The 15,442-nt window shown below is 38.3% G+C and overlaps 1 protein-coding gene across 10 annotated transcripts in view; it reads left to right on the top strand.

Annotated features, from left to right (window-relative positions):
* GRIK2 (glutamate ionotropic receptor kainate type subunit 2) overlaps positions 1–15,442 on the top strand; it is a 577,367-nt gene that overhangs the window by 252,204 nt on the left and 309,721 nt on the right. For all 10 annotated transcript variants that reach the window (XM_037012294.2, XM_037012291.2, XM_073220908.1 and 7 more), the window contains one exon: positions 9,679–9,860. In XM_037012294.2, the coding sequence (XP_036868189.1) occupies positions 9,679–9,860 (182 nt within the window). The remainder of the gene's footprint in view (positions 1–9,678; positions 9,861–15,442) is intronic.

Below are 15,442 nucleotides of genomic sequence, written 5' to 3'. Positions count from 1 at the left end.
TCCATCCCTTTGCACCTGCCAAATGGTGCCCCCCTCAGGCATTCTGTCTACCATTCCATTGCACATCAGCGATACTCACATTATTACACATAATCCGTTGTAGAAAAGTGATTTTCATGTCTGTCTCTCCACTATCCTATAATCTCATAGATGGAAATCATTTCTGTTTATGTTTTTGCATTTCAGTAATGCATTCCCAATTCATAGCATATTATATGTGCTGTCATGTATTCCTGATTCTTCACATCTTCCAGCCATTCATAAGATAAGATATATGTCCAATGAACACAACTGCTGAAGGTTTGGGGAAATAATGGTATTCTTTCCTGGGAAAGAATGATAAAATAAAGTCTGAGCTACGGAAGAGTCACATTCTACTTGGCATTCCCACCAGCACGTAGTAGTTCCGGTAATTATTGTGAGTCATGGACCCACCACATAAAGCTTCTTAAGCTGTTTCATCAATGTCAAGTTTAAATCATATTTGATGTAGTAAGTGGCAGGATAAAACCAATAAAGCAGCCGAAAGGTGAGATGGGAAGGATCGTTTGCCTCTTCCTGACTGTGCTGACCTGGACGTAAGTGGGGATCAAATGACAGCCGTCCACGTAATCAGCCGCTGTCTGGAGAGCCGAAGGTGGGCAACCCCAAGCTGAGAGCGCAGGGAGGGTGACCGAAGGACAGGTGGACATCCGAGCAGGATTGTCTCAAGACAAAGGAGCCTGCAGTATGGCCGTCGGGCATGAGCAATGGATGTGCCAGACCCTCTGTGGGTGGGTTAGTAGCATTGCCAGGACGGCAGAGGGTGACGTGTCTCTGACGAAGGATGGAGAAAAAGAAGAGGGCTGTACAGAACTCCCAGTTCCCCCATAATGCTCCTGGCTTCTGCTTGTGTCCTGGTCTAACTGCTATGCCCTTAAGGCCGATTCTTTAGACTCTTGAAAGACAGTTTGATGAAAAAGTGATAAAGTTACTTTAATTATAAACAATTGAATCAAAATATTACCAAACTCTGGTCACAAATCAAAGCACAGGCATCCTTTTTAGAGACTTTCTAAGACACTGACATTCTAAAAATGGAGCATTCCAAATGCATTTCTGGGGTTTATTTGTTTGTGGGTTTTCCCAGAACCCCTTTGAGGGAATCTTCTCAGTCTCTCCAGTTTGCACAAGGCTCACTTTCTTCCCCCACAACTGATGCCTTGAACCTCAGTTACTGTTACCAAATAGCCCTAGTCTGGGACAGAGAATCCTTCTTAAGGTTTTGACAGAACTTGTGAGGAAAATCTCTCTTGATGAATGTGAAATTCTGTGGTGATGTGTGCCATGCAGTAGGGAAATCTTACGGGGTAATGAAGGCCATGTAGAGGAAAGAGAGCTGTGCAAGGAAGAAAGAGGCTTCCCACAAAACTGGGACCGGGGGGCCTCTCCAGTTTTTTGAGCAGCAAGTTCTGTGTTTGCTCAGTATGGTGTGCATTAGGTCTGCACATACTGCCAGGAGTCCTGACAAACACGACTGCCTTCTCGTTAAACTGTCCAAATGTTTACCTGCCCTAACTCTTTCCACCAGGCATAAGCTCACATTCAGCAGCTGTGCGAACAGGATAAAGAAAAAATACATGATAGCATGGATCTAAGGCTGGGTCAGCCTAGGCTAACGATCTACCGTGACCACGGAGGCCTGAGTGAGCTCAGCACAGAAGGTTGGGAATCACCCACCGATGTGCTCATTCTCCCATGAACTGGACAGAGAAAAATTTAATAGCAGCCAGACAGCAGTATGCTCTCCGAACTGTTACTGGAACAACTTCCTTCAGATGAACTGCTTGTCTGGAAGCACCGTGTCTCCCTGCACTTGGCCGAGAGAACCTCAGACCACTGTCAGAATGTGCCTCCAGCTTTGCAACTCGTTGTGTATTGAGTCATGCCTAAGGATTCCATATTTCAAAGGCCAATGAGCATAATTTCATCTAAGTGCTCTCAGAGTATCCAGGTCTGTACTGAAACCCTTCTGCTTGTTCCTGCCTTCTTCATTCCCACCTTCTTACATTGAAAAGGTCCAGAGCGCTGTACTCACCAGACATGAAATAAGCCCCAGAGGCTGTGAATTGCTGCTGAATATATGTGGATGTACAAATCTGTGAGGACAATGCTAGTTAGTAGGTTTTTACACTAGTCCGTTTGTGAGAGCATAGTAGCTCAATCCAGTGTGTCAATAGTGGTAAGAATTGGTAGTTTTCTCTCTATATATTATGTACGTATGATTTTTCTAATAAATTGGGTATAACGTGTGCTAGAAAGAGAGGATCAAAGATGACACCAAGATTTTTGGCCTGAGCAACTGGAGTGACAGGAGCTTCCATTACCCTAGGTAGAGACAACTGAAGGAGGAACTATATTGTAGGCTGAGGAGCTGAAGAGCTGATTTTGGAATGCTGTGTAGTATTTACTATATATCAGCATACATATATTGCCTTATCCAGGAGTCCCCAAATACACCCTCACTTTGAACACCAAGTGCAAAGTTCGGAGGTCTCCAAGATGACCTTCCCTTCTAACACCAAGTGCAATTTCCAAGCTCTCGAAGATTACCGTCAAGTTTGATAATTCACTAGAACAACTCACAGAATGAAAGCTTTTATACTCACTGTTATGATTTATAACAATGAGAGGATACAGATAAGATCAGCTGAGAGAAAACACCCATGGGCAGAGTCCAGGAGGAGGCCGTGCTCAGAAGCTCCAGCTGTCCTCTCCCAGCAGGTGGATTTGTGGGCAGTGATGACTTCCAGGCAGCAGTGAGTGACAGTGTGTGTGGAGCACTGTCAGCCAGGAAAGCACACCAGAGCCTTGGTGACCAGAGTCTTTTTTGGGGCTCATCCAGGGAGACATGGCGGATCACCCCCCTGGCTGACCTGGAGCCTCAGCCCCTCCAGGGGTTGAGTTCATACCACATGACGTGAGGCCCTACCATAATTCACATCGCTAAACTATCCTGTGTGGCCCAAGGTCCCCAGATAAAGAAGGATGCTCTTGTCAGGCAGCACATTTCAAGGTTTTGGAGAATATTTCCCAGGAGTCAGTAGCGAAGGCCAGACCTCTCTTTGGGTCAGGTTAATTCTTTACTGCACAGTTCTCAAATAGGAAAGTGAATTTAGGAGCCTGGAGTTCAGGGAAGCGGTCTGGCAAGAGATATAAATGCAGGAGTCATCAGCATATAGATGGAGTATCAGTTAGGTTCCTAGCAGGCAGTGAATTCACGTAGATGCTTGAAATGAAGAGAGTTTGACAGAAACTACTCACAACATTGAAGGCAGGGTTCGGGGAGCAATCAGAACCTCTTGATGCACACACACAATAGCAGTGTCTGAGCTCCAAGGCAGAAGTCATTCACCATAAACCAGTGAGAAAGTTCATAGGTACCAGGCCCAGTACTCAGGGATTCATCAGCATTATTAGCCTGATACTCCCTGTAGAGTAATAATACCACATTTTTACAGATAAAAAAACGAATGTTTAGAAAATGTAAAACCTTTGTCTATAGTCATTCAGTAGGAAGTTACTGAGATGCGACTCAGCCCAGCCTCTGCCCCCTGCAGAGTGCCGTGCCGCCATGTGCTTTGGAAAGGTGACATCACGATGCAACGTGTAAGACTGACTGGGAAAGAGTTTCCTGTATGTTTCAGCCTTTCTCTGTGACTTAGCTGCTAAAGGTTATTCAGCTATTGTTGGTTAGTGACTTCCCCGTTTAGGCCTGGTGGGGAGGCTCTGCTTTGCTAGGTCAGCACTGTGAGCATTTATGGTACAGACATTGCAAATGGGCACAGAACAGAACGAACAAAGCATCATGGCCAAATTCTCCCTGGGGGAGAAGTCAGGGCAGAGATAGATTACAGGCAGATTAGATTTCCCAGGGTAAGAGAAGCACAGGAGTGGTGTGTGTGCGTGTGCCTACATGGGCATCTGTACACACAAAGACACGGATGTACATGTTTTATGTGTCAAAGTGAGTTTTCAGGATTTGGTGGTGTTTGAGAAGAGGAAAGAAAGTAGAACTTTAATAAATTGCTTCAGATGATAAATGTATGCACTTTTTAAATGTTTCCAGGAATCTGTAAGTACCAGAATTCCTGTTTGGAATCTACTTACTTAAATGCATCATAGTTCAGGGTTGAACTGCATGGATCCTGACTTGAATAGAGAGCATGGTGCCTAAAATGTGTGGTCTGTACTGTATTTTCCATTCTGAAACATAGAAAGGCTTTGCCATTGATAAAACAGTATCATGCATAAGATTTGATATAGGGATGATTGATCCATGATGCCGCCATGCCTACCCCACCACCCGGTTCAAATCTCTTATTGAAACATGCCCTCAACACACAACTGGTCTCAAAAGCAATCTCAACACAGTATTTCAGGTGGCCACTGCCTGTCAGTTAACCTGAGCATGTGAGTTGAAATTCATTTGCCACTTGGAAAACTGAAGTGTTTTTACATGTTCTGAGTTTTGAGTTTCTCATCCTTTAAAAATTTAGCAAATTTCAAAAAGAGATGAGGCAATCTTTTCTGTAAGTGTTGTGTTAGGATTTGAGCATTTTTGCAGGAGACCAGCCCTCTAATTTCACTTTACATAGCTTTCTCTCTCTCTTCTGAGAAGATGGAAACCGCTTTGGAAGTTACTGCACATCTTCCCTTCCCTTCTTTTCCTAGATACCAATTTTCTTTTTTTTTTTTTCTATTTCCCCTGTGCTGATGAACAAATCCACCTCACCCTCAAGTAGAGGAGCCCTGTTAGAAATTTGGAGAAAGAATTTTTCCCAGCGCCAGTTTGTCTCTCCTGTCAAAGTCATTTTTTATTTTCTTAATTATGATTAGCTCCCTTCTCCGTATTTACATTACCAAACATTGCAAAGTCTATAACTGGCATACATATTCTATTTATTTTCTCGAAAACACTGTAGCACAAATACGACATTTTAATAAAAATAACTCCTTGAAATGTTTTATTTTGGCCTCACACTGAATTATCTTTTCTCAACTGAAATAAAAAAAGTTGATGATGAAACCGTGAATGTGGATGAATCATTTTACATAGTTCATTGTACAGTGCATCTGGGGGTGGGGAAGTCTGGCCTGCACAAACCCATATTAACTGAAATGATAAATAGTTCTGATGAGGAAGCCAGGTGGCGAAGCTCTCGTTGGTGTGGCTGCTGGAGTGGGTACCTGGGCATGGGAGGAAAGCTGGGGCTCTCTTGCTGGGGCTGGAGGAGGCCGGGCCTGTGGGGAGAGAGTGTGATCGATCTCTTCCGAAGGAAGTGCCAGCTGGAGTGCGCATAAATGGCTCCTTCTGGATTCTCCTTAAAAGCCAAATTGATGGCAACTTCTGAAAAGAGCAGCTCAAACTTGGTCCCCTGTAAGCTTAAGATAAGCCTTAATGTCAGCTACTGTAAAATATCTCAAAGTAGAAAAAAGCTTACAAAACCTACTCTCAGTGAAGGAATAAGAGAGTATAGAATGTTACCCGTCTTCCAAATATAGGGATGATTGCAACGTGGCGCTCGTCTTTGTTAGAAGATTTTCAGGAACCCATCTGTGCAGATAGTTTCTTTTTTATTATCATTACATCAGCTAATTACATTAGGGAATAAGGGGGCATTTTAATTAAAAGGCTGTTTTGAGGAGGTATAATTCTACTCTTTCATTAAATAGCTTCACTGGGTGCCAAATTTGTTAAGGTAAACTGTATTTCTGAAAATTGCTATTTGGAAATTAATTGTTTTAACCACATTTTCAACAAAATAGATTTTGCTGTTTTATTTCCTCAAATAAATGGGTCTTTTTATTTTAACCAAAGGACCATTGGACAGGTCCACATATAAATCATCCCAATTATTTTGCAAAGCTTATTTTTCCTAAAAAAGGAAAAAGAAAAGCTGCTTTATTTTACAAAGCATGTACCTTTATTTGCATATAACGGATCTGATAGATCCAGTCTTTTCTGGCATTGGCAATTTTAGAAAATAATAGCTTGCAGAGAAACATCGGAGGAGGTAAGACGGGTAGAGATCTGCAGAGGAAAAAACATGCCTAGTATTGCATTTAAAAACATCTTTGCTATATACACCCACTTTCCTTTGGATAAAACCCTCATCCACATACAATAAATTACAGGGATTCCATCCAATAACTCATATGAAACAGGGGTGTCTTGAAGGCATCTTCCATTCTGTCAACCCTGTCTTCGTCTTCCAAGGTGTTCTAAATAACAGAATTCAGATGAGGATTTGTACCTAAATGTCAGATAATAGGGATGGCAAGGGATCTAGGATGGAAATATAAATAAAAGAGAAACAGTACCACAGGGCAGAGCATCAGAGGCTGGGAAGCCAGCAGAGTGTAAGGCCCTGATGCAGGAGGTGATGGAAAGCCAGAATTTAAAAATGAAGATTCTACTTTCAGTATTCAAACAACTCTCAAGATTCCTTCTCTCTGATTGAAATGCTAAACCATTTTTATTCCAACAACTGAACGTGAAAGTCACTGTAGGCACAAATTCTGTATGAAAGAAATGCCAAACTCTATCTCAGACTGTTGAAAACTGAATGAATTCTATGATTCCAATGATTATACTTATCCATCAAACAATATCTTAGACATAGCAGACCTGCAGTAAATATATGTTGAGTGAATGAAAGAATGAAGACAGAATTTCACTTGAATTCTCAAGTAGGAGATGGCAGTTTCTACTAACAGCAGGTTTTTTAAAAAAATTTTTTTATTTTTCAGCTCTTCAATGTGATTCTCCAGGGAAGCTGGTGAACTGAAATCTGTTACATTATTGCCAGCGGGGGGATGTGTATGTGTGAAGAGAATACATAAACATTTATTGTACCTGATGGCTATTGGACTGTCCACATGAGCTCAGAAGAGACTTGAAAATACTTGACAATATTTATACTTAGGGATAAATACTAGATGGGAATTTTATTCCTCAGAAAATGTCTATTTTTCAGTCAGTTTTGTGTTTTCAATTCAAAACTGCTGGGCTAATCTGTAACTATATATTGCTCCTTTTCCTTTGGTAATGAGTTGCTCTCTTAAAGTTTTGAAGTTAGGTTTTTAGTTTAACTCAGTGTCAAAATAACTTCCAAGAACAGACTTAGCAATCAGCACATTTAAAAAATAATAATTATATTCTTCCCATTTTAACCTAAACAATGACAAGGACTGCCACTTATTGAGACTCTAATTTATGACTGCTCCTTTTCTGGTGTTTCATGTATTAATACATAGATGGTTTTACCCTATTATAGAGGAGAGGAAAGCAAAGCAAAGCTAAGAGAGATATGATGTCTTGCACAAAGTCACACAGATCATAGATTTTTGAACTGAGTTCAAGCCCTGTCTATTTCTACTATGGTAGACTAAACCCCCTATGTTTACATTTCACTTGCACAAAATCTTGTGAGGTAAGTCAGCCCAAGGGTAGGTTTCTTTTCTTTATTCAGCTAGGGTTGGTATCAAATGATCTGCTATATGGTTCTTCAACAGTCTTATTTTCCCCACCAAAATACTATCTATCACTTTTCATTTATAGTTGCTTGCTTAACAGTCTTTGTTCTCATTATGTTTTTAGCATGGTGTAGGCAAGAAATTTGTCTATTTTATCTTTCGTTGTATCACCAATGTCTAAAACAATGCTAGACCTATATAGTAAGAACTTCCAAAACTTTTTTTTTAGTAAATGAGTAAATGGTCTTTTTTCCTCTCTCTTATTCCTACTGTTAGTTGTATACACAGTTTTCTGATTCACTTTTTCTTGTTGAAAATCATTCTTTGAATTCATTATTTTATTGTCTTGTGCTACTGCTTAATATAATATAGCTATTATCCCATAATTTGGTATGTCCAAGTTGCTGAAAGACTGGCTCTTGTATGACACTTACCTGAAACCAGATCTGTCTTTGGAAATTGGCCTCCCTGTCTGACGATCAGGAAAATTACCTGGGAAGATTGTTAAAGGTATAGATAGCAGGGCTATCCCCTGAAGTTTGTGATTCAGTTGCTTAGGTTGTAACTAGCTGCCCAGATTATTGCCAAAGTTTGGGAGCCACTGCCTTACTCTATTATATTCTGGTTTATTTATAAAAAGTAGTTAAACAATGTGACCTCCCTTTAAAAATGCACTCTAATTTAGTTGTAGAGTACTCCCACGTGCAAAGAAATGTGTAGCCTTTTATACACATTTTGGAGGATTTTATAAGCCCAGCATTAAATTCTACTACTGTTAAATAGGTGTTATAGATTCAAATATTTGTTTTCACTTTTGTACATTTCAGTGTTAACTTCCGTACTCAGATACATGTTAATTCCCTAGGCTGAATCATATTATGTTTAATGAGTATATTTACTATCTATTATGTAATAATTATTTTACTATAGCTAGCAAATATTTAAATTTGTAAAACAAAAATAATAATATACTGTGTAATTTATGCAGCTATTATGAATAGAATTTTAAATGGCAGAATTCTAAAATAACTTAAAATGAAGTAAATTTTATGTCACCATATTGCAAAGCAAAAGATATTAAGTATATTTATGAATTTATGTATTTTGTAAATTGTATGTCTCATTTGAAGATGAAATTAGAGAAAATTAGTCATGTTAATTTTATTAACTATCTGGCAACATATTGAAATATTTATAACATTATATATATGAAAATCTATTTATATAAACATTGAAAAAATTCCTAGCATTAGATCTCATTTTAATGTGTAGTTATTTTAATATATAGTAATTTTTGTCATAATAAGATATATTTTTATTCCTGTTTCTAAATGTAGTATGTAAATATATATTTATAGCTATATATATATATATCTACATATATTTTCCTGTTTGCAGATAAAATAACTACACACACACACACACACACACACACACAGAACAAGAGAGATATCCAAATTCTAGATATAGTTATAAATGTTTTCCTTTTATTTTAAGAAAATTTTATCATTTTAATTATGGTTCAGCCTACTGAAGTCTACTTTATTAATGTTATTTCATTCTTACATATACACTAGATTACTAGACCATAACTTGTAAACAAAACCAAAAAAGAAGTAACCAGAAAATGTAACAATAGAGAATAATTACATAAATTACATCTACTATAAAACACTGTTAATAGTCTAAAAGAATAATATTTACTGACTTACAATGACCTATAAGACATTGTCACGAAACAACTACTAATAAAATATAAATCAATGCAAAACTCTCCGTATATATGTGGAAATGAATAGAAGGTGTATGGAGGAATGGTATTTTAAGCCCTTAACAGTGGCAACCCACTGAGAGAATTGGGACACAGAAGGACACTATTTTACTGAATATCCTTTTCTATATTTGAATTATTTACATCGACTTACAGTCATGGATATCTTATATAATTTGAAAAATCCCTTAAAGAATTTGAGAAGTGACTATTTTAACAAAAATAACTGGGAACCTGGAGTCTGAAGAAGGGATTTCAGTGGTCACGCCATGAAATGCACACACCCATGCTCAAGAAAATCAGGCATTGTAGTGAGTATGTTTTGTGACTTTATGACTTCTTCTATTTTTTCTCTAATATTCTTTTTTTTTCCTTTTTTTTCTTTGAAGGTCTCATTCGTTTGCAGGAGCTCATCAAAGCTCCATCAAGGTACAATCTTCGACTTAAAATCCGTCAACTACCTGCTGACACGAAGGATGCAAAACCCTTACTAAAAGAAATGAAAAGAGGGAAGGAGTTCCACGTGATCTTTGACTGTAGCCATGAAATGGCAGCAGGCATTTTGAAACAGGTAATCTTTAAATTACCTAATTCTTCATTTCTTTATTAAATTTGCATTTAAATTATGGTCTTTTGTTTTTTAAACCAAGGTATTATTGTTACACAGTCAGTTCAAAAAAAGCCCAAGTAGTGACCTTGATGTAATTTTCTGATAAAAAGTGTGACAATTGCTTCTAATCAATTGTCTTCTAAGAAAAGTATTGTAAATATTGATGATCTTCAAAACGTATTGTTTGAAGTCCTGAGGTTTCTTTCCAAAGACTATAATGTCGTACAAGTTAATGTGAGTATTGACTAATGGGATAGATATTTCTGTTTTGTACTGAAATGGAGGAATAAACTAAGGGTCAACAATGAAGCAGTTCAACCATTACAATCAATCTATAGGAAAAAGAAGAGAAGGCTCACTGTTTGGCTGACAGCTACTGTGAGATCCTTTGCACATTTTAATGATCACCACGACCAAATGAAGTCAGGGCTACGTCCACTTTACAGATGAAGAAGTGGAGCTTCAGAAAGGTTAAGTAACTTTACCAATGTCCAGCAGCAAGGGAATGGCAGAGGAATTCATATCCCACCCAGTGATAGGAAGTATTCCTTCTGGAATAAACCATTGGCCCTGAAAAGAGGATGCTAAATCAATCAAATGAAACAATTCATAGCAGTAAAACCTCTTTAGGTTACTTCAGCACTATTCAGACCTAACAGCACACTGGAATACAGCAATTATATTCTCCCGTATCTTACAGAAAAGGAAACAAATGTTGGGGTCTAAGTGGCTAGTACAAGGCTATATATTTACTCTGAGGTAAAGCCCACATTTGAACTCAAGTCTTTGGACTTTATTTTTTAAGATCTTTATGCCCCACTGACTGAAATCACAGTGACTTTTGGATCAGTTAACTGTCTTGAAATGTCTCGTGTATATGACAGACTATCTACTGGAGAGTCACACAGGTTCAGATGTCAAATTATATCTGGTAAAATATAACTATCAAGAGAAAGTGCCTGTTATAACATGGTTGGTTTATTGAGCAGATGTTTGTCCAGTCTTCTAGTATAAATGTTGGTTTCACTACAGTAAAATATTTAATTGGACTTGGAAAATTGCTCTAGCATTATATTTGGGTAATAAAGCATATGTGGGTTTTTTTGTTTGGTTTTGGTCTTGGTTGTTTTTTTTTTTTTGGTAATGAATGAACTAATGTAATAAAGTAAACACTGAAATCCAGAGTAGGGATTTATTTTTCATGTAATACCAGAACAATTCTCGAGTAACTGATTCATTTACTGTAGGAAGGGTAAGAGCGCCCATGCCGGAGAGCTGGGCGAGGAAGCAATGGGAAGCCATTTTTATTCAAAGGGAGATGAATATTCATTAAGTAGGGCTAGGTTTCAAAGCGAACAGGTGGAGCATTTTTGGAGTCAGCTTTGCTTCACCCTCACATCAGGCAGAGGGATTTTGGCTATATTTGGTGTCCCTTGGAAATGTCGTATGAGGAAGTGTGATTTTTACTATGATAATAATGGAAGGGCTGAAATTTTACTGTGTCAATGGATTTGGGGAGAAGTTTGGCTCAGTTTCCCCTCCACGTTGGAACCAGGGGGTTTGGGATGGTCTGTTACCTATATTCTCACCCCCTCGTCCTGGGAGAACAGCTGATACAAAATTTGTAGAATGCAAGCAAGCACCCAACTGGAGTTCTTCTCGCCTTCCCTGCTCATGTCTGGCTACCTACCTACTGTAACATAACCCGCTCTGTTTGCAGAATGAAAACAGAATGAAGATAACATTTAAAATATATGCAACCGAACAAGTTGCCTAATTTTAACAAAGTTTAATAGGTGAAAAATCATAGCAAAAGTAAAATGACAAGATGAAAGTTAAGATGAAGTTAGATGAACATTCTTACACAGAATTCCTGCTTTTAGATCCTACAGCACTGGCTGATCACATATATGGTGGTATCTTTTTTTAACTTAACTTGCCCCAGAGAGCATTTGTCACAAGTTGGATCTTAATTATTTTAGAAACCAATTCAAGAAGGAAACAGTTTCCTTTCTCACAAATGCAGCAGTATATTTTATAGGGTTCTTTTTATGATTCGTAAAATTTTTCTGAGATTCCTCAACATGGCTAATGATGGGACTCCAGAGAAATGGTATAGGTGTTGGAGAGCAGGCATAAATGAGCTTCAGCTTGCTGTGCTTAAGCCAAGAACAAACCTTAGAAGTGTCTGGAAATAGGGCTGGATTTATCAAGTTAGCCTTCTTTGTTTCTTTGTTTTATCTATTTAAATGAACTGAACTTTTACTAAATATTGACCAACAGTGAATTTGAAGTTTTCTTGCCTTGAAAGCTTTAAAAACACTTGGGGCTGGCTAGATTTCCATTGAAACAAATTGAATACACTGATTGGTATACATGCCTTAATTGCAAAAGATTCTACTTTCATCCAAAGAAAAATCCTCTATGGCAGGGCCAAGATGCTCTGCAGTAGAACCTCAGGAGGAAATTGTATTACAAATATAAATATGGAACATGAAAGTTTAGATCAGAGAGTGTGAAATCAAAAGTTTAATGAGGGAAAATGTAAAAGGTGCAATAAACTCCCACAGCAGCAAGTAAATTAAATGTTAAGAAACATTTATGAAGTGCACCCCTTCAATTGTTAACCTTAAACACTGTAACTTCTGAGTATAACCTGAAGGGTAAACTGGTTGCAAATTACATAGCCAGATAACTGCATGTGTTAATTTGTCATATGGCATTGTTCACACTACAACAGTTAAATGTTGGGGATTTTTAATAATGTTTTGACTTTGGAAAAATTAAACAGTGGTATTTCTTCCCAGGAGGGATAACATAGTACAACAAATTTTCTATTGTGGCCACTCTTTTATTGTTTATATATAAGAGGATACTAATTTTTCTCTTTAATGTGGTTTGAAGTGTTCATGCAGTTCATGCAAAATGTTATAATTAAAAAGGTCCAGAACAAGTTCTTTTTAAAATCACACTGGAAAGTATTAACTTATCTTTCAGGAGAGAATTCCTCTTCAGTATTATTAACGTTATAGTGTAGATGCTCAATCAAAAATAATTGAACTTTTCTATTTATATCATACATCATAGTCCATTATTGGTTCTCGTTTTCAGGTACAAAGACTGAGGGAAGGTCAGTGAAAGGCACAAACAGTTCTCAGTTATTCCTTATAGACTTCTTCCCAAAGTGATACAGAGGGAACCTGTAACTGGTACAGAATACTCAGGTCAGAAGCAAGCTGGCCTCCCCACACCAGCTTCTGAACCCCTGCCCGTCCCTGCTTCCAAATCACAGTTTTCAGCACAGGCCTGAGATGCTCAGATTTTCAAACTATCAGGAAGGAAACAAGGCAAAACTTTTAGAGTGTACAGATCCTTAGATGGATCTGCAGCTTTGGGAACACAAAATATACTGTTGCTGGGCAGCTGCGTCTTGAGAGGTTTCTCCCTGTGACTCTGAATGAGAAAAAATTCTTGAACAGGTCAAACAAGTGTAGGTAAGGAAGGAATTCATTACAGAGAAAATAGTGGTGAATGGCCCCCGCAGTGCAGGCAGCAGAGACCAGAAAGAATAGAGGGACGAAGAAAGGGAAGCTCATTGAACTCCGGCTCGGCACTGGGCAGATCCCTTGCCAACTCCTGAAGCCAGGGTCACCTGGCATCCAGTGTCCCCTTGAATCTTCACAGCATGAGAATAAAGCCCCGACCACTCCAGGATTTGGGGGGGCTGCAGAGCACTGGATGGAGCGAGATTATGTTCTGAGGGCTTCCCAAAGCAAAGAAAGGAGATTTTTAGGCAGGCTACTAAAGAGCATGATTTACAGCCACAGCCCTGTCCAGGTCACCCAGGTGACAGGAACTTGCAAGCTCAAATCAGAGCTCTCAGCAGCTCCTCCCTACTTGTCTGGAGTAGAACAGAGACAGAATGAGGACTTGTGCTTAAGTCTGGAAAATAGAATGAAATAACAAAGTAACAGAGACACCACTGGAAGAACACAGAGACAGAATGCAGTAAGTAGAGTGGTGAGAAGTCTTTATTTAAAGCAAAAAGTACACACTAAAAGAAAGGGGAGTGTGGGCAACCTCAGGAGGAGGTGCACTTAGGGGTTTAGGGTTTGCAGTTTTATAAGGCCTTTGGGAAGGGGTCAGCATAAGACATGATGTATACAGGTGACTCATTCCTTCGAAGTTGTTTCTTGAATTATTTAGGTGACTGTCGGTCTGGATCACTGCATTCTTTATCCACATCAATTCATTTACCCTTTGGTAGTCTCCTGTCCTGGTTACAAAGTTACTTAATTGATTAAGGGGCCGGAAGAAGAGGAAGAACAGCATATAGATTAAATTAAAGAATAAGCTGGGCCTTTGTCTACAGGCTAAATAGATTTTACAAGAGCATGAACCTTGTTTCATTTCCCTGCCTGTCTAAATATCATTTTATAAAATGACATAGATTATACTCTGTATACAGACTCTAAGAGTTAAAGAGTTGAAGTTGATGTTTACTCACTGTCTTCAATTTGTTGGCCACTTTTTTCATTCTTATTATGTCCCAGTAAAATAACCATAATAACAGGACTTATCTCCTAGAGTTTTTTTTATGAGCCTTGCATTGATTAAAATGTGTAATGTGTTTAGAATAGTACCTAACACATTTTAGGCATTATGAAGGGTTATTTATAGCTATTTATCTGCCTCTTTATTTCTTTCAATTGTCTTTGTATTTCTACACCTATCATGTTGATAAAGTAACAGCTCTCAGCAAGGATAACACTGAGCTGTTCTTGAGTAGCTGTGGAGTTGGGAAACCTTCTGATATATCCATCAGGAAGAATGAATACCTTCTACAAAGATAATCTTATAGAATTTTATTTAATAAGATAGATTGTCTCTTATTTTGCTAAGATGTGAACTTTATCACAGCACTTTTGGATCATATAATTTCTATCCACTCACAAAATATCATTGGTAATTTCTTTCCTAAGTGTTGTGTAGCCAGTTCCACTGCATGTGTATGTTGGGGGCTGGGGGCTCATTCTCTTGTCAGGGGATCCAGTCTGGGGAGAGCTCCTGCACCCTAGGTGAGACCTCAACCTGGGAAAGGGTTCTTGACCCTGAGAAAGAATTCACAAGGATGTCGAACAGGTACAAGTGCAAACAGGCACTTTTTTATGCTAAGGAACTGTCTCTAAAGTACAAAGAAAAACAAATCCTGTTGGCACTGTACTTTGTAGCACTTTTTTTTCCTAATTGAGTAACACTGTTCCTCAAAATAAAATGGTATTTCTTGTTAGAGTATTTGCAGTAGAAATATTACAAATATAATGAACTAAGATGTGCTAAGTTCACCTTTTATGTCAAATTGGATGGCTCCTTTAATATGTAAAGTCATAAGCTTCACAATTGCAAACTTTCATCTAATAGCTTTTCTATCAAGAGAATTAGTTCGGAAATTCCTTTAGTAAATAACCACTTATCTTCTTTAACTATGGAGAAAAGATTTAGTCTGACTCAATTTCAATGTGACCTGTATACTATAGACTTAT

Source organism: Manis javanica, chromosome 13 (genome assembly GCF_040802235.1).
Source record: "Manis javanica isolate MJ-LG chromosome 13, MJ_LKY, whole genome shotgun sequence".
In the NCBI taxonomy this organism is placed as follows: Eukaryota; Metazoa; Chordata; class Mammalia; order Pholidota; family Manidae; genus Manis; species Manis javanica.
This window is presented reverse-complemented; position numbering and strand designations above follow the sequence as displayed.